Source organism: Oncorhynchus tshawytscha, linkage group LG03 (genome assembly GCF_018296145.1).
Source record: "Oncorhynchus tshawytscha isolate Ot180627B linkage group LG03, Otsh_v2.0, whole genome shotgun sequence".
In the NCBI taxonomy this organism is placed as follows: Eukaryota; Metazoa; Chordata; class Actinopteri; order Salmoniformes; family Salmonidae; genus Oncorhynchus; species Oncorhynchus tshawytscha.
Window position 1 is genome coordinate 42,085,046 of NC_056431.1, and position 20,619 is coordinate 42,105,664.

Consider the following 20,619-nt stretch of genomic DNA (forward strand, 5'->3'; position numbering starts at 1 on the left):
TAAAATCAGACCGTGGCTGAATCTAGTTGATGATCCCTTCTGTAGAGTTCTGTACAGTGTAGATATAGTACTCTGTTTTGGAGTAGCCTATTGCATCAATACCTGCAGCTTTCTTGCCTTTAGCATCTCAAGTTCAAGCTGCTCCAACCCTGAATTAATTATATTACTTCTGGATCATTATTCATTCCTCACACATTAGCTGTACAATGAATTTACTAGAATGCTCTCAGTATTGTACTGAGCCAAAACAGCATTTTGCTAATATTTGTTCAGTTAGTTTAACCAAAGGTTTTTGGATCAATGAGTCACACATGTTATCTCAGCTCCATGGTCAATGACACCACTCTTATTTATGCTGCAAACTGGGTGTCTTGCCACATCATGAGCCCCATGGCGTATCATTGTGGGCCCATGACCTCTGGTTAAACCACACAGCATGTGGCTCCATTCACTCTTAATGTGTGTGTCTGACTCAGTCCTGGTCTATCACTGATCATGATCACTCCCTGGACCTTGATTTGAGAATGCTTATCTTGGTTTCTGAAAGACATCTGAAATTGTCAGTTTGATTTCATAGTGTGGCTAGGCACAATCTCTCCATTAGCAGAAAGCCTCCCTAAGAGGGGGATTTGTTCTGCTGTCCGAATGCCTTCAACTTCATTAGACATTCAGGAGTCCACATGTCTGGTAATATCTGATCTCAAATCAGTTTTTTCCTCATGGAGATTTTGAATGGTCTGATGCATTTCATTTGTAATTTTCTCTTTGAAAATGTATGCTTAGCTTATATTGATATAATATAATATTGATGAGGCAAAAAATCAATACAGTTACATATTGCAATATTTCTTTGACTCCAAATATTGATTTGTTAAAAATAAAATAGCATTAACTAGCACTAGTCAACTCCGGTAGTTGTCACCCAATAGCTTGTTCTCCATCTTCTTTTTAAATAGTGAGCCAAGATGTTTTCTGAACTTTTATTTCCATGACTAATCCAAACTCATTTTCTCATGCTCTCTCTAGTCTCTCTGCAGCAGACATATAGTGAGCAATTTGTTTGGAACATCAAATCGCAATAAAATCGCAGTATCGAATCGCAATACATATAGAATTGTAAGAATCGCAATACATATCGTATCGGCACCTAATATCGTATCGTGAGGTCCCTGGAAATTCCCAGCCCTAGTGATAATGTCCTAAACAGTGTCCTCCATCTTCTCTTCTCAGCGGGTGAGCTCCACATTGCACAGCGAAGGTGCCTGTCTGGCGGAGGTGCCCCCCAGACACATGAGCCTGGAGGCCTCCACCGCCCCTACTCCCCAGAGGATGTGTTCAGACTGAGCCTGGCCAAGGGCGTGTCCATGTCTCTGCCCTCCTCACCCTTGCTGCCTCGCCAGTCCTACATGATGCCCTCGCGCTCTAGCAAGAGATCCCCAGGTACTGTACTGCACTACGTCCATCCAACCTCACCACACCTCACCCATCATCACTCCTCCTCATCCCACCCCTCCTCACCACACTCCTCCTCACCCCACCCCTCACTTCTAGGCTTACAGCACTATACTATTACTGCAGTAGCTACACCACTACACTTACATTTACAAGTCCAGGCGTGAAGTGCTATGAGCATTTCCTGTTTCTCTTTTTCTTGTAATCCCAGGCTGGGACTGGTTCAGTCTCAGTGGACGTCTTCTGAAAGTGACGTTTGCTGTCTTCCTTCAGGTGTTATTGTGTCAATGCTGGACATCTGACAGCGCCTGAGGATCGACAATCCTTTTAGCTTTCAACCAGAATTTCTGTAGCTTCCAGCTTGTTTTTTGTCTTGCTTTGCTGTTGTTATACTTGAAAAATACCTTCTTAGATAGACAGGGGGAAAATTATTGTCCATGCACTTGTATTCCTTTCATACTAAGACGTTCTTCCTCCAACTTTACCATACCGCCAACTTTATTCCGCCTTTTCTTTTTAAACTGAAAGGTATTGCCGGTATCAAAGCCAAAATTTGTATTTTCGCCAAACGACCTACTATTAATTTCAGTAATGTTCTTCCTATGGCTTAGTATGCAAGGTAGCCGCAATGCTGAGGCGGCATTGGCACGCACTAGGCTCTTAAACTCTTGATGGTTGCCTGGCAGCGCCCTGTTACCATCCTCCTGGCATTTCTAAACTTTGCAAGACAGGTCACTTCACCCATCTCTTCACATAGCCCATCTCAAAGCATGCACTGTTTTCTTAACCACAACTGGATGGATCCATAAATAACTACTGTTGGAATAGCCTAAATATCACTGAATGACAAAAATATTAGAATAAAGTAGTCTAATGCAATTGAAGGCATGTATCAAATTGTTGATTACTGAAAGTCATTCAATCCTTGTAATAAATATGAACCAATAGCCTACCCGTGTGTGGTCAACGAGATGATCATTTCAGCACTGTTGTCTTTGTGCTTTGAGACAAGCGTAGGAACTTGTCTTCATAAATCAATAGGCCCGATGCCAGATTTTTCTTCTTCCACTGAATCATCATTTGGATGTTGGTTAGGCTATAATTAGGCTTGGAAAATGTTAGTTAATTTGAGGTAGGTGCTGCTCATGATCATCTTATCTAGTTGGCTCATTTAGGGCTTTTAGAACATTTTGCCAGCATGTTATGTAGTTTAACAAGCGGATTATTTTGCTCTTCAGTCGCTTAGTAGCCAATAGTCCTAGCCCTAACCAAAAGCCTGTGACTTCACTGACTTGTCTGATAATCAATCAATCTTATTTTGTTTCACTGAATCTCCCTCTGTATAGGCTATTTGGTTAATTGTTTCCTGGCTGGGTAAATAAGTAGAGGTGGTAGGCCTATAGCTCATCTATTTGTTTGCTCTTTCGCTGATCAGACATACAGTGCCTTGCGAAGTATTCGGCCCCCTTGAACTTTGCGACCTTTTGCCACATTTCAGGCTTCAAACATAAAGATATAAAACTGTATTTTTTTGTGAAGAATCAACAACAAGTGGGACACAATCATGAAGTGGAACGACATTTATTGGATATTTCAAACTTTTTCAACAAATCGAAAACTGAAAAATTGGGCGTGCCAAATTATTCAGCCCCCTTAAGTTAATACTTTGTAGCGCCACCTTTTGCTGCGATTACAGCTGTAAGTCGCTTGGGGTATGTCTCTATCAGTTTTGCACATCGAGAGACTGAAATTTTTCCCATTCCTCCTTGCAAAACAGCTCGAGCTCAGTGAGGTTGGATGGAGAGCATTTGTGAACAGCAGTTTTCAGTTCTTTCCACAGATTCTCGATTGGATTCAGGTCTGGACTTTGACTTGGCCATTCTAACACCTGGATATGTTTATTTTTGAACCATTCCATTGTAGATTTTGCTTTATGTTTTGGGTCATTGTCTTGTTGGAAGACAAATCTCCGTCCCAGTCTCAGGTCTTTTGCAGACTCCATCAGGTTTTCTTCCAGAATGGTCCTGTATTTGGCTCCATCCATCTTCCCATCAATTTGAACCATCTTCCCTGTCCCTGCTGAAGAAAAGCAGGCCCAAACCATGATGCTGCCACCACCATGTTTGACAGTGGGGATAGTGTGTTCAGGGTGATGAGCTGTGTCGCTTTTACGCCAAACATAACGTTTTGCATTGTTGCCAAAAAGTTCAATTTTGGTTTCATCTGACCAGAACACCTTCTTCCACATGTTTGGTGTGTCTCCCAGGTGGCTTGTGGCAAACTTTAAACAACACTTTTTATGGATATCTTTAAGAAATGGCTTTCTTCTTGCCACTCTTCCATAAAGGCCAGATTTGTGGAATATACGACTGATTGTTGTCCTATGGACAGAGTCTCCCACCTCAGCTGTAGATCTCTGCAGTTCATCCAGAGTGATCATGGGCCTCTTGGCTGCATCTCTGATCAGTCTTCTCCTTGTATGAGCTGAAAGTTTAGAGGGACGGCCAGGTCTTGGTAGATTTGCAGTGGTCTGATACTCCTTCCATTTCAATATTATCGCTTGCACAGTGCTCCTTGGGATGTTTAAAGCTTGGGAAATCTTTTTGTATCCAAATCCGGCTTTAAACTTCTTCAAAACAGTATCTCGGACCTGCCTGGTGTGTTCCTTGTTCTTCATGATGCTCTCTGCGCTTTTAACGGACCTCTGAGACTATCACAGTGCAGGTACATGTATACGGAGACTTGATTACACACAGGTGGATTGTATTTATCATCATTAGTCATTTAGGTCAACATTGGATCATTCAGAGATCCTCACTGAACTTCTGGAGAGAGTTTGCTGCACTGAAAGTAAAGGGGCTGAATAATTTTGCACGCCCAATTTTTCAGTTTTTGATTTGTTAAAAAAGTTTGAAATATCCAATAAATGTTGTTCCACTTCATGATTGTGTCCCACTTGTTGTTGATTCTTCACAAAAAAATACAGTTTTATATCTATGTTTGAAGCCTGAAATGTGGCAAAAGGTCACAAAGTTCAAGGGGGCCGAATACTTTCGCAAGGCACTGTATTCAGTGTGCAATAATGTAGCCTAAATCAAGGGTATAGACAATTCCAAAAGCCCGCTGAGGTTGTGAAATGTTGAGCATGAGAGTCACATTCTTTTGAAAATAGTATTGCTATTATCTTCTAGTGGAGTGAGGTAGGTAAAACGTGGATAAAAAAAAGTTTGGGCAGCGGTTCCACACGTTTACACGTCGGCATGCGCATGGGAGGTATAAAAGGAGTATGCAGGCAAGAATATGGTAAAAATGGGCCTGTTTGAAAGGAGGACGTATAAACATTGCTCATTTTTGGGGGGTCAAAATACCGTAAATCCTATGTGAAAGCAGTATTGGTCAATTCATTCAGTTTTTGCACTGTATTCAATCTCCATGTGATTTCATTGTGTTTGAGTCAGGGTAGAGGAGAGTAAAGGGTTTGTTTGTTTGTTTCACTGTATCCCTCCTCTTCATCCTTCCATCCCTCCCACTTTATTTGATCAGCTTCTGTCAAGATGGTGGTCTTTACAGCGACGTAGCTTGTTGGCCATCTATTGGTTCTTAATGCGGGGCATGTGTACAGTATGTATACACAGTGTCTAATTGTTGCTCCTCTTTATCTGCTCCCCTCTCTCTCCCATGTTGCGAACATGGCTGTCAACAGCTGTGGGTGTGTGCAGCCATCTTCTAAGCAGCCTGGGCCATTGTATCTGGACCTGTTTCAACCTGAGTCTTTGTATTGTGAAGACTTAGCAAAGAGGATAGAAATCCTTTAAGCGGTCACTCTGGTCCCCTGCACACATCTGGGAATCATCTGTGTGGTATCTACTCTTCAGTGGAGGCTGCTGAGGTGAGGACTGCTCATAATAATGGGTGGAACAGAGCAAATGGAATGGCATCAAACACGTGGAAGTCATGTGTTTGATGTATTTGCTACTTAGTCCATTCCAGCCATTACCACAAGCCTGTCCTCCCCAATTAAGGTGCCACCAACCTCCTGTGCTACTCTTTGTTTTAAGTGCTCTATGCTTTGATCCAGCATTTAGTATAAGATGTGCTGGTAAGTAGGCCTTTGGCCTCTAGATCCAACTAGGCCACTGGTCTAATTTCAGAGCAAGGCTATATTTTCTATATCTCAACCAATTTTTATTTTTTTATTTAACTAGTCAGTTAAGAACAAATTCTTATTTGGGTTAACTGCCTGTTCAGGGGCAGAATGACAGATTTGTACCTTGTCAGCTCGGGGGTTCAAACTTGCAACCTTCCAGTTACTAGTCCAACGCTCTAACCACTAGGCTACCCTTCTCTCATCAGTAACATAACTTTATTTTGGAGATTGAAATGTGGAAATCTCTACGGACGAGGTACATTTTACTCACTCCAACTGTATTGGAAATTGGAACCGTATTTTGTTAAATTTTTGCCTGTTTGGAATGAGGTTTCTAATGGGGAGTATCCTGTTCTAATTTCAGCTACAGAGCTTGGGAATAGTACTCTCTGATCCAGACTGTTTTCATTTGAGAGATTGTGGTTGCCACAGATTTTTTTTCATCTCAAACCTCATTTGCTATGCTCTTTTTCCACAATTCTCTCCACACAGCGCTCTCCGATTCTAACGTTGGACTTGTGAGTTTATAAAGCAAACTGCATATGTTATGCAAATCAACTTAGTTTTCAAAAAGAGGCCTTCGAAACTGCAAAATATGCTTACTCAGTAGTTTATTGTGCTAAAACGAGAATCGGTAGCTGTATTTGTTAAAGCCAAGGAAAACCGGTGTCAAGTCGAGCAATGTGAAATCCACATCTGAATGTGTTATACGTTTGTCTAAGCAGTGTACAGTCCCCTCTGACTCACCTACCACTCAACTTAAAAAACACCTTTTATTCTTCATCCTCCAGGCGGTATTGGTATTTGCCGTGGTTGTTTTAAGCCCATCAAAGGCAGCTCTGATGAAAAGCACATTGACAGGAAAGAGGGGAAGAGTGAGAGAGAGAGGGGGAAGACAGGGTTTGTGAAGGGGAACAGAACCCAGAGAGAGTGTCTATGTAGACACTCTGAAGGTAAAGAAGTACAAAATGGGTATAGCAGAATAGGAGAGAATTAGTTAAGATGGTTCAGAAAATAAGGGAAAGGGGGATGGTTGAGGGTGGGCAGTCCACTGTCTCGCTCACAGATAAGTGACAGACTGGAGGGGGAGAGTTCTCACCTACAGTTAATAAACACATACCGTAGTAGTACTGTAGGAAATATCCCAGCTCTCACTAATAACAGGTTGCCATCTTGAATATGTTCTTTTGGTCAAATACCTTCAGGGCAAACCTATAGCGAAAGCTTACCGTGGGAGAGTGGGTGTGTTTACTCTGCTGTAGTTTAGCAGTGTTTAACAAAGGGAAATGTCATGACCCAGTGACTTATCCTCTACAGACGCTGTGTCAGAGAGGTCGACAGAGAGAGAGAGAGATGTTTGTAAGTGAAACCAGATTGTGCTGATTCATCAGGGCAGCTCAGAAACATGCCTAGAATTACCGTGACAGAGCTCCCTGCAACTCAGGGAGAAAGGCTCAGGGGGAGTCCTGTCACCCCCACACTACTCAACCCACCCATCTCTCTACCCTGCTGCTCATCCTACCCCCATACTCCTCCTCATCCATCCACTGTGACCTTTTTGGGAAGTGGTTGCTCTGATCACGACGCCTTTGTGGCTTGCTTCATTTTCTGACAGATTGGATAATCTATAGCATTGTGGTGAAAGGCTTGATTTTAACGGGCGTCCTTTCATGAAGACTTCACAGAAACAACCCAGAAAATACTGCGGGCCAATTAAGAGCGTGACGAATTCCCGAGCCACATGGGCCTGGTGGTGCTGCTCACTGCTGCTGCTTTGATCAGCTAAGTAGAGAGCTGACAATGAACGCAGTGCAGACATGTGTTGCACAGGACCTCCAGTGTACAGTCTGAAGTTTACAGGTCTGGTGGAGGCTGGCCCATTCGAAGTTAGGGGCTCAGCCTTCAGCCTCAGGAAAGTGTGACTGACTGCCTCTGCTCTGACTGCCAGTGGGACATGATGGAATCCTGGGCAACTCCACAGTGACCTCCTCTGGTCATGTCGGGTCACTGTGTTTTTCATCAGTGATTCCCTCCTGCCTCGAGTCTTCAAGGTCGTAACCGTCCAGCCAGGCTCTGTCTGAACCGGCCCTCCCTGTCTCCCTGATGACTTTCTGGGTGCTGGGAGTGGATGAGCAACATTCAAACATCCCACCTCCTCTCAGCCGTACACACATCTATACGCACATCAGACGTCCTGCCTACCAGATTTGCCAATAACAGCTCTGCTTCCGTCCCAATTGCAGGCTTTACTAGTGACATTGAATTTCAACTAAGGCGATAGAGTGGGGAGAGTAGAGTTTACGCTCTGCTTACCCCAACAGAGAGGATAGGTGAATGGACATTGTGAGGCATGTGGATAACAATTAGGCGTATACTTAGCCATCTTGACACGCTTTTTGGAAACATAAAACAGCAGATTATATCGTATATATTACCATTCTGGGCTGCTTATCGTTTTAATCTGCATGTACAGTGCCTTCCCGAAAGTATTCACAACCCTTGGATTTTTCTACATTTTGTTGTGTAACAGTCTGAATTTAAAATGGATTAAATGTATATGATTGTCACTGGCCCACACACAATACCCCATAATGTCAAAGTGAATTTGTTTTTGACATTTTTACAAATGAATACAAATGTAAAGCTGAAATGTCTTTAGTCAATAAATATTCAACCCCTATCTTATGGCAAGCCTAAATTAAATTCAAGAGTAAACATTTGCTTAACAAGTCACATAAGTTGCATGAACTCTCTGTGTGCAATAATAGTGTTTAACATGATTTTTGAATGACTCCCTTATCTCTATACCCCATACATACAATTTTCTGTTAAAAACAGATTCAACCACAAAAACCAGGGAGGTTATCCAATGCCTTGCAAAGAAGGTCACCTGTTGGTAGATGGGTACAAATGAAAAGACATTGAGTATACCTTTGCGCATGGTGAAGTTATTAATTACACTTTGGACTGTTTATAAATACACCCAGTCACTACAAAGATACAGGCGTCCTTCCTAACTCAGTTGCCGGAGAGGAAAGAAACTGCTCAAGGGTTTAACCAGGAGGCCAACGGTGACTTTAAACCAGTTATAGAGTTTAATCACTCCTCTTTTCAGTTCGATGCAGCTAGCAACTGGAACGAGCTGCAAAAAACACTCAAATTGGACAGTTTTATCACCATCTCTTCATTCAAAGACTCAATCATGGACACTCTTACTGACTGTTGTGGCTGCTTCACGTGATGTATTGTTGTCTCTATCTTCTTCTATCTTCTCTATCTTCGTCCTATTTTTATTTTATTTTTAATCCCAGCCCCTGTCCTCGCAGGAGGCCTTTTGCCTTTTGGTAGGCCATCATTGTAAATAAGAATTTGTTCTTAACTGACTTGCCTAGTTAAATAAAGATTAAATAAAAAATAATGTCTGTGATAGGAGAAAACTGAGGATGGATCAACAACTTTGTAGTTACTCCACAATACTAACCTAAAAAAGATTCTAAAACATGCATCCTGTGTGCAACAAGTCACAAAAGTAATATTTGTGGCAAAGCAATTATCTTTTTCTCGTGAATACAAAGTGTTATGTTTGGGGCAAATCGAATACAACACATTACTGAGTACCACTCTCCTATATTCAAGCATGGTGGTGGCTGCATCATGTTATGGGTATGCTTGTAATCGTTAAGGACTAGGGAGTTTTTCAGGATAAAAAAGAAACAGAATGTAGCTAAGCGCAGGCAAAATCCTAGTGGAAAATCTGGTTCACTCTGCTTTACATCAAACACTGGGAGATGAATTCACCTTTCAGTTGTACAATAACTTGAAACGCAGCTTACCAAGAAGACAGTGAATGTTCCTGAGTGGCCAAATTACAGTTTTGACTTAAATCTGCCTGTAGGTTGTCAAGCAATGATCAACAACAAATTTGACAGAGCTGGAAGAATTTTGAAAATAATAATAGGAAAATAATAACGGGTAGATGGGTGAGAAAAATATATATTTAATCCATTTTGAATTTAGGCTGTAACACAACAAAATGTGGAATAAGTCAAAGGGTATGAATACTTTCTGAAAGCACTGTATATGGAATAATGCTTGGGCAGACAGGTCCCTCATAGGACATTTCACATGGAAATCATTTCAAATGTAACACTTTGATGGAGAGCTTTGGCCCCAGTTCTCTAATAATCAAAGGATTGTTTTTCTCGATCAGTCAGGCAGAGGTGCATCTGATCTGTGAAAGAGAGCATGGCGGCACAGGACTCTTGGCACTGTAGTCTCAGTTTGATATCATCAGATCTGAGTCTTCCACCTTTGCCCAGCCACGTGTGTAAGTAACCCTGACTGGCCACTGCCATTGATGGATCTGAGAAGACCCTGCTGCCATGATATACTATGTTTGGAAACGTCCTTAGACTAAACCTTACTACCAAATGTAAATTCCCTTAAACACTCCGACCCCTAAAGACTCCTTAAGTCCTGTGTTAGAATATATATAAGTCCTTTGTTATAATATATATAAATATTTTGGCCAACTTACCTTCACCTTGTGCTAGGGGTTGGAAGTGCATGTTAGTGGAATCAGATTCTGTACCACCTACAACAAAATACACAACAATACACAATTTAACCACCCCACTAATTGTACTGGTCTTTATTGGACTGGTTAGCTAAGCATACCTAACATGGACATTTCAATATTGTCAGCTTGCTGTTAGCTAACTAGCGTCACAAAATTGGCAGCAAGATTCCAGCTGAGACTGCTGAGACCATAGATGATTTATACACATTCATCATTGCTACTAACACACAAATAAAATGACTTAGCTATATTGACAATATTATTTTTAGTTACAGAGTGTTTTCCAGAAAAGGGTGGAATAGATGGCTACCAAATTGAGATTCTTTATTTGCTAACATTAGCCATCTTACGTTAGCTAATGTCATTCAAAGATAGAACAAACAAACATGATTACTCTGCTGAAGGTAGCTACCAGTCTAGCAGTGACTAATATGACATAGAGGAAATTTATTGACAGTGGGTATACCAAAAGATAGCTATATGATTTAGCTGATGGCTTTCAGAGTTCAATACAGGTCTGTAACGTTAGATAGCTAGCTAACTTACCCATCTAGGCTAGCTAATGTTAGGTTACCTCTAATTGTTAATCTTTCGTTTTGTTGTGAAGGGAAGAAAAATCGCTGTTATCATATCACTTCTCAGCTGTCGTCGAAATAGATTCCCCATCAGTTAAGCCTTTAATTCCCTATGATAATCTTTGGTCACCGCACCATCCAAGAGATGATTTTGTGTTGGTCGTTGGAGGTAAACAACGACATTATTCAAGTTTGTATCAGCATTCACTCTAAATGCCAGACTTTGTGGTTCACTATGAGCATCAAGGATTGCTCTGTACTTTGCTCCGTTCATCTTTCCCTCGATCCTGACTAGTCTCCCAGTCCCTGCCGCTGAATAACATCCCCACAGCATGATATTTGACTGCAACTGTGCTGTCGGATTGTCCGTTTGTAAATTCATAGTGTTTTCACGCTCAGAGCGCACACTGGACGCTCTGGCCAATGAGTAAAGCAGAGTTGGTTAGGGTGTTTTCATGTTATCTAGAGCGTTATCTAGAGCGTTGATGACTGTAACTGTGCTGCTGGCAACAATTTATTATGTTTTAAACACTGATTTCAAAACTCGGTCCTCCAAAAAGTGGAGGGCATACACACTAAACATTAACTGGCGAGCCAGCCAGCTAATGTTAGCTAGCTAACAGTACACTTTAACTTGACAGTAGGTTTATGCAGTTTTACTACGCAATACATTAAAAAAAAGCTGCATTATACAGGATTACCTAGACATACTGACCATACTGACCAGCTCAAATAGACAGAAGTGTGCTTTATGGCAGACCAATCTAGGCCCACTCATTATCTTAGCCTATCAATGGCTGTTCAATAGAAACAGAATACAGAGTTCAATTTCAAGTCTCATAGCAAAGGGTCTGAATACTTTTGTAAATAAGGTATTTCAGTTTTTTATTTTTAATACATTTGCAAACATTAAAAAAACAGTTTTCACTTTGTCATTATGGGGTATTGTGTGTAGATTGCTGAGGATTTAAAACAATGTAATCCATTTTTAGAATAAGGCTGTAACGTAACAAAATGTGGAAAAAGTCAAGGGGTCTGAATACTTTCCGAATGCACTGTAGTAATGACTATATGCTGTGTCATAGCCAGGGTGAAATTCCCCTTTAAGCTACAGTGCCTTGCTAAAGTATTCGGCCCCCTTGAACTTTGCGACCTTTTGCCACATTTCAGGCTTCAAACATAAAGATATAAAACTGTATTTTTTTGTGAAGAATCAACAATAAGTGGGACACAATCATGAAGTGGAACGACATTTATTGGATATTTCAAACTTTTTTAACAAATCAAAAACTGAAAAATTGGGCGTGCAAAATTATTCAGCTCCCTTAAGTTAATACTTTGTAGCGCCACCTTTTGCTGCGATTACAGCTGTAAGTCGCTTGGGGTATGTCTCTATCAGTTTTGCACATCGAGAGACTGACATTTTTTCCCATTCCTCCTTGCAAAACAGCTCGAGCTCAGTGAGGTTGGATGGAGAGCATTTGTGAACAGCAGTTTTCAGTTCTTTCCACAGATTCTCGATTGGATTCAGGTCTGGACTTTGACTTGGCCATTCTAACACCTGGATATGTTTATTTTTGAACCATTCCGTTGTAGATTTTGCTTTATGTTTTGGATCATTGTCTTGTTGGAAGACAAATCTCCATCAGGTTTTCTTCCAGAATGGTCCTGTATTTGGCTCCATCCATCTTCCCATCAATTTGAACCATCTTCCCTGTCCCTGCTGAAGAAAAGCAGGCCCAAACCATGATGCTGCCACCACCATGTTTGACAGTGGGGATGGTGTGTTCAGGGTGATGAGCTGTGTTGCTTTTACGCCAAACATAACGTTTTGCATTGTTGGCAAAAAGTTCAATTTTGGTTTCATCTGACCAGAGCACCTTCTTCCACATGTTTGGTGTGTCTCCCAGGTGGCTTGTGGCAAACTTTAAACAACACTTTTTATGGATATCTTTAAGAAATGGCTTTCTTCTTGCCACTCTTCCATAAAGGCCAGATTTGTGCAATATACGACTGATTGTTGTCCTATGGACAGAGTCTCCCACCTCAGCTGTAGATCTCTGCAGTTCATCCAGAGTGATCATGGGCCTCTTGGCTGTATCTCTGATCAGTCTTCTCCTTGTATGAGCTGAAAGTTTAGAGGGACGGCCAGGTCTTGGTAGATTTGCAGTGGTCTGATACTCCTTCCATTTCAATATTATCGCTTGCACAGTGCTCCTTGGGATGTTTAAAGCTTGGGAAATCTTCTTGTATCCAAATCCGGCTTTAAACTTCTTCACAACAGTATCTCGGACCTGCCTGGTGTGTTCCTTGTTCTTCATGATGCTCTCTGCGCTTTTAACGGACCTCTGAGACTATCACAGTGCAGGTGCATTTATACGGAGACTTGATTACACACAGGGGATTGTATTTATCATCATTAGTCATTTAGGTCAACATTGGATCATTCAGAGATCCTCACTGAACTTCTGGAGAGAGTTTGCTGCACTGAAAGTAAAGGGGCTGAATAATTTTGCACGCCCAATTTTTCAGTTTTTAATTTGTTAAAAAAGTTTGAAATATCCAATAAATGTCGTTCCACTTCATGATTGTGTCCCACTTGTTGCTGATTCTTCACAAAAAAATACAGTTTTATATCTTTATGTTTGAAGCCTGAAATGTGGCAAAAGGTCGCAAAGTTCAAGGGGGCCGAATACTTTCGCAAGGCACTGTACATGTCAGAGCCAGGCTAGCCTCCCCACAAATACCACATCAAACTAATTCTGTGGAGAGAAAGAGAGATGGACATACAGAGAGCGAACAAGCACAGGGACACGGTTGGTTGCTATTCCCCTGGCACAACACAATATATTTTTTCCTTTCAAAAGGTACATGCACACGATATTGATTTAATGCATCAGGGTTGCGTATGGACCACTAACCTATCTTATTATGTCAAGGAAAGCAATTGGAATGGGTTATCTAAATAGGAAATAAATAGTTTGGGTGGGTTATACAACAGCACTGCTTGAGGGACTATTGATTTGAAGAGACCAAAGGGATTTTATGACTAGTAAATATTGGCGTTACATGAAGGAGGTGGGGAGTCACTCAACAGGATATTGGTACAGTAGGCAACACAGAGAAGATTGGATTTGTGTCAACAAATAATTCATAGAGCACTGTTGACAGGTGGTGATTGATTAGGTACTAAAGTAATGGTTTAGCATGGCTATGTGTTTTCCAGTACATTTCATAGTTAAACCAAATACGTTAATAAGATGTAATATATACAGTTAATTTAGTGCTTAAAGTTGGTTTAATGCTCAAACTGATATACCCGTCTCTATCTGTCACAAGGCTTTCATAATGTGACTGATATTGATAATTACCTTTTCATCAGAGGGCGACATTCATTTCCATGCTCAAGCCTCTGCTAAATGTTTTTTTCTCAATATTCATTTCCCTCTGCTATGCCAAATATTTCTCTTGTCCAAGACGGAACATTTGAAATTATAAATGGTTCTTTCTGGTAAGATTTGTTATTACTTTAACTGTCCATTGGGTCTTACAATACATTTTTTTGTCTCTGTCGAGGGGTTGAATTGGCACGTCTCCTGAAGTCACCTCTACAGTATTAGCCCAGCAGTTACATGGCTGCCTCAGGGGATATTGATGTGTTTCTGTGGGCTGTGGTAGAAAGGCTGTGGATACATCCCAAATGGCACCCTGTTCTCTTTATATTGCACTACTTTTGAGCAGGACTCATATGGATGAAATGTTTATACATTTACTGAAAAACAATACTATGGTGCCTGGTGAAGGGTTTCATTTATCTCATTATCTAGAACAGAGAGGGTTAGAATAGACATGTCTATTAAACTTAGAAAGCATTTTACACATTTGCAATACCCCCATACGGGTTAGTATACTAAATTCATTGCATTGTCCTGAATGATAATGTTTATGACTAAAATATTGTGTAAACTCAGCAACAACAAAAAAACGTCCCATTTTCAGGACCGTGTCTTTGAAAGATAATTTGTAAAAATCCAAATAACTTCACAGATCTTCATTGTAAAGAGTTTAAACACTGTTTCCCATGTTTGTTCAATGAACCATAAACAATTAATGAACATGCACCCGTGGAATGGTCGTTAAGATACTAACAGCTTACAGACGGTAGGCAATTAAGGTCACCGTTATGAAAACTTAGGACACTAAAGAGGCCTTTCTACTGACTGAAAAACACCAAAAGAAAGATGCCCAGGGTCCCTGCTCATCTGCGTGAACGTGCCTTAGGCATGCTGCAAGGAGGCAAGAGGACTGCGGATGTGGCCAGGGCAATAAATTGCAATGTCCGTACTGTGAGATGCCTAAGACAGCGCAACAGGGAGACAGGATGGACAGCTGATCTTCCTCACAGTGGCAGACCATGTGTAACAACACCTGCACAGGATCGGTACATCCGAACATCACACCTGCGGGACAGGTATAGGATGGCAACAACAACAACTGCCCGAGTTACACCAGGAACGCACAATCCCTCCATCAGTGCTCAGACTGTCCACAATAGGCTGAGAGAGGCTGGACTGGGGGCTTGTAGGCCTGTTGTAAGGCAGACATCACCAGCAACATCGCCTATGAGCGATGTGCTCTTCACTGACGAGTCGCGGTTTTGTCTCACCAGGGGCGATGGTCGGATTCGCGTTTATTGTTGAGGGAATGACCGTTACACCGAGGCCTGTACTCTGGAGCGGGATCGATTTGGAGGTGGAGGGTCCATCATGGTCTGGGGTGGTGTGTCACAGCATCATCGGACTGAGCTTGTCATTGCAGGCAATCTCAACGTTGTGTGTTACAGGGAAGACATCCTCCTCCCTCATGTGGTACCCTTCCTGCAGGCTCATCCTGACATGACCCCCCAGCATGACAATGCCACCAGCCATACTGCTCATTTTGTGCGTGATTTCCTGCAAGACAGGAATGTCAGTGTTCTGCCATGGCCATCGAAGAGCCCGGATCTCAATCCCATTGAGCATGTCTGGGACCTGTAGGATCGGAGGGTGAGGGCTAGGGCCATTCCCCCCAGAAATGTCTGGGAACTTGCAGGTGCCTTGGTGGAAGAGTGGGGTAACATCTCACAGCAAGAACGTTATGTTCATACAAATATTTACACGTTAAGTTTGCTGAAAATAAACGCAGTTGACAGTGAGAGGACTTTTCTATTTTTGCTGAGTTTATGTCTGCTTGTGCATCATGAATCATGTCAAACATTATGTTGAAGGAATCATCTTCTATGATACCTGATGGGTTTATTAGAATAGAAGGGCAAAGATTAGGCTATGGGATCTGTGTCTCGCTCTCCCCATTTGTTTTGTATGAGAGATGAACTGACCAATGATCAATGTAACACACTTGTAACTGAGTCTGTTGTTGCGAAACATAATTTCCAACTGTCTTTTATCTCAGTCTGAATACATTGTTTCACTGCTGAGTTGTAGAATGACGGCCCTAAAACAGATAGAAGGGTATTGTCAGATACTGTCAGAGGTCTCCTTTTGTTATTGCCACACAGAGCCATGTTGTGTCTCATGAAGAGTTGAAATGTCATAGTCCGGAGTCAAGAATGTGGAAAACTCATTAAACACATTTTGAAAGCTTAGATAAATCCCCCCATCCCTCATGGGGGATTGACATCAACTGGACAATATTTCATATTTGAATGCTTTTCCTAGCTACGTTTATGCAGCGTTATAGCTTGTTTGTATGCCATTTGGGGGCTTGCACTTGTGTGAAGCTCTTGCAAGTACGTGTGTGTGGTGCGCACACACGAGTGTGTCACAGCTCAGTGGTCATGGCCCTCTGAGCTTCACCACAGAGAGGGCCAGTATGCAGAGTGCTCGTTACATCATGCTTGGCTGCCTCTCTCCCGTTGAGACCAGACCACTCTGCTTGGCTCCTCTGCATTCCCCTACATAGCTATCTCCCCCCCCCCTGCCCTGTCCTCTCTTTCCTTTGGGTAAAGTTTGAAACCTTTACATTTCCTTGGGGTAAGCACATATCTATAAGGTGATCACCGTTACTTTCACCAATCCAACCCATTCAGGTCTATGGTTATTTCATGGAAGGTAGAAAGGAAGGATGCATTTCTGAAGTATTCAAACAGGGCACTGGTCTCCCAGCTGTATGTCTAATATCTCTTCTCCACATTGGATTCCAGACAACTAGGAAGTCACACCCTACTAAACAGTAGGCTGTTATTTGATAGTGTTTTGTTTATCCAGAAACAACACAGGTGGAATCATGTATTGCATTGTGTTGTGTATATGGCAGGAATGCTGCTTGTCCAGCCACACATTTTTGTCCCTTTCAAACCCACTGAACCATCAGAGCTCTGCTGAATTAAGAGGAACTGCCTCGCTCCTGTGTGCATCCCAAATGGCACCCTATGCCCTACATAGTACACTACTTTTGGTGAAAGGTAGTGCACTATATAAGAAAAAGGATACCCTTTGGGACATATCCCTGGTTTGTTTTCCATGGTACTGTTATTATGAGATTTTCCTTCCCTCGCTCCCTCCCTCTCTCCCTGTGTTCAGTTCTATTTCGTTCTGCTTTCTTCCCCTCCTGTGATGAGCGTACAATTGCCATTGGAGGACATCACACTGAGATAATACTTATTTGTCCTCTCTGCGAGGGGTCTGCGGAGAACGCATGCATTTTTATTTGTTAGGATTGGCTGAGAGAGTCAATATAAATATGTGTCCAAATGTGGCACCTTATTCCCTATAGTGCAGTACTTTTGAATAGGGATGTGACCATTTTTTTTCTTCATGTTTAAACTGCATTTTTTTCTCTTGGTTTTCCATTAAAAAGATAAGAAAATGTCATAAAATGCCACGTGAAATATTGCGTGTTATGACCACCAGAATCAGTTTTTGGCTGCATGTGAAATATTGTCCCGAAGACAACCGTTCATTCACATTGACTCTAGTGTTCCTTCCATTTGTTATGTGCATTAGCGACTCACAACAAAAATAAATCTAAGTTATTTTCCCTATATTCTCTTTTCCCTCCATTACATGTCTCTCACGCAATTTCGAAGCAACCACTCCCTCTACACACCCGCGTGCTGCGTAAAACATATCTAACTGATGGAATACACATACCAAACTGTAGAAAAGCTACATTCCTAGCCAAATCAATACAGCTTTAGCACAAACTCTAAATGGACTGGTTGATTAAAGTAGGGAAATATGTGCTCCAGGCACTAATTTTGGAAAAGTAGATGCGTCCCATATATTTTAGCGTTTTTTTGTGAAGTGTGCAGCTATAGTGTGCCATTTAGAATAGGTTACAACCTCCCCTAAACCTAGGCAGGTTCCAGACTGAAATATGCAACAAAATTATTGTTTTGATGAAGGCAAATAGCATATTCATTAGTCTAGGAGCCTACTTTGTTTCATGTTTAACAAAATCCTGCCCACCAAGTTTAAGTTTACAAATCAAACACAGGGCAAAGGAAAACACACTCCAAATGCGGGTATCTATTGGTTAAAAGGAAATAATTGTTGCTTTCTAATGCTGTTAACTATATGTCTCAACTCCCATTATAAAGGGAATAACACCCTATTGAAACAGGAGTAAATGGTGAACAGTGATATTGAGAAAGACGCGCCTGTTTCAGTAGCGCGTATGTTGCTTGCAGCACTTCATTTAGCAAATTGACTCTCAACTCAAGTAGGCCATTGGCAATGGCTGCATGTCAACTGCAGTAATTTCTGTAATCAGCGCTTTCTTTTCCAACTGTTAACGGCGATGTCGTCCGGAGTGTTGTTGTGTTAGGTAGGCCTATTTGTTGCATTTTTTTTCTGCCATTTATCAAGCTTATTGGGACCTGTTAGTGTTTTTTTTGTTTTTTTTTGTGATAGCTGCACTGTGATTTACATTTTGTGCTGAAAAAACACTTTTGGTTAGGGATTTTTTCTTCAAATCAAACTTTATTTGTCACATGCGCCGAATACAACAAGTGTAGACCTTACCATGAAATGCTTACTTACAAGCCCTTAACCATCAATGCAGTTCAAGAAGAGTTAAAAAAATATTTACCAAATGAACTCAAGTAAAAAATTAAATATAATAAATTATAAAATGTAACACAATAACATGACAATAACGAGTCTATATACAGGGGGTACCACTACCGAGTCAGTGTGCGGGGGTACAGGTTAGTTGAGGTAATTTGTGAATTTGTACTTGTAGGTAGGGGTGAAGTGACTATACATAGATAATAAAGAGCGAGTAGCAGCAGTGTAGAAAACAAAAGCTGTCTTATGGCTTGGGGGTGGAAGCTGTTAAGGAGCCTTTTGGTCCTAGACTTGATGCTCCGGTACCACTTGCCGTGCGGGCAGGAGGGTTTTCCTTAACATTAATTATTCAGTTTCGTTTACACATTTTAACGTTTAAACATTCACACCCCTACATTTGACCAAAGCACATTAAAACGTGTGCACTATATAGGGAAAATGTGTGCCGTTTTGGATGTGCATAAAGTCTTAGGAGAGGTAGAGAGATCTGGCATAGTGTCTGTTTTGCTCCTCCTTGATCTGTCCTTCATAACGTCTCAGCGCCCTCACTCACTCACTCACTCACTCACTCTCCAGCCTTTTTCATGCTTATTAAACAATGCTATTTCTCATTGGGCAGGTCTTAAGTGTAGAATAGCAGCACGCTCTAATGTTTCTTTCAGGGGGCAGGCACATATCTAAGAGATGAGATTTGGGAAGAGGAAAACCCTCCTGCCCTCTCTCTATGCTCTGACCTGAGAGTACTAGTACTAAACCTAACTATCTACATGATCTAGCATCTTAACTTGAATTTATCCTAGTGCAAACATGTAGTCACTTTTCGGTTACTGCTTGAGTACATTAGGGTCGTTCCAAGAAAAGAGTGCTTATAGTGTCCCTTTGATATTTTAAGTAGCAATTGTGCACCAATATTTCATTTTAAAAGCCTGTTATATTAAATTAAGTGCCCTTCAATATAAACCACATGGATCATTTTTTGTATTTTTTATATGATTAAAGACTAAATTCAGCATTTTGTCATGTCCCTCTGTTTGCCCTATGTGAATTCTAGGAAGAGTTTAACCCACTTCACCCCATCATTTCCCCAAGTTTTCACCATCATTGTAAAGCCCTAGTTATTTTGTTGCCACTCCCAATTGCACACAACAAGCTTCCATTCCCCCTGTCGCAAGGGGAGTCATGGTTGATTTAAGATGGAATTGTCAACCCTGTTACTTTAATAGGATCTTACTATAGTATTTTGTTTATTTCACTTCATAATATGGGAAACGTGTTTTTTATAAAGAACATGTGCTCTTTATGTCAGAATGTTAAAATTAGGTGAAATCATGTTTTTGTGCACCAATTTACACTTCTCAAAAGTTACCGAATCTGTGGAACAATCCAATAACTCCTTTGACAATATTGTAAACTTTCAAGAATGTGTTTTTAAAAAATTCAAATCACCAAGGCACACTGCCTGCTTGAATGAAGTGAATGCATTTAGTGGGTTTGTGATTATTCTGAGATGTTGACCTCGACTCATTAAGTCTTCTATTTAAAACAGCCGTGCCTCTGTCTTGTCTCTTCCCTCTAGCTAATTGGCTCTGTGTGACTCCTGGCTAATAGGTTGAGCCTGACCGTCCACAGATGCTTGGACTCTTATGCAGACTGTTACTTCCTCATTCAAGAAGCTGACTTGGCCAGGTCCGTCCTGCTGAAAAGACAGAATGATGGGCCATATATAGTGTATAACCGCGGAGACTACGAGTTGTAAGTCGACCCGCGCATCACTACCTTGTAGCCCTGGCTACGCTC

At 41.4% G+C, this 20,619-nt stretch overlaps 1 protein-coding gene across 4 annotated transcripts in view; it reads left to right on the top strand.

The window, feature by feature from the left end:
* The window catches only part of LOC112235851 (protein TANC1), a 266,252-nt gene that overhangs the window by 84,825 nt on the left and 160,808 nt on the right, over window positions 1–20,619 (top strand). For all 4 annotated transcript variants that reach the window (XM_042316348.1, XM_024404398.2, XM_024404414.2 and 1 more), the window contains one exon: window positions 1,231–1,440. In XM_042316348.1, the coding sequence (XP_042172282.1) occupies window positions 1,231–1,440 (210 nt within the window). The remainder of the gene's footprint in view (window positions 1–1,230; window positions 1,441–20,619) is intronic.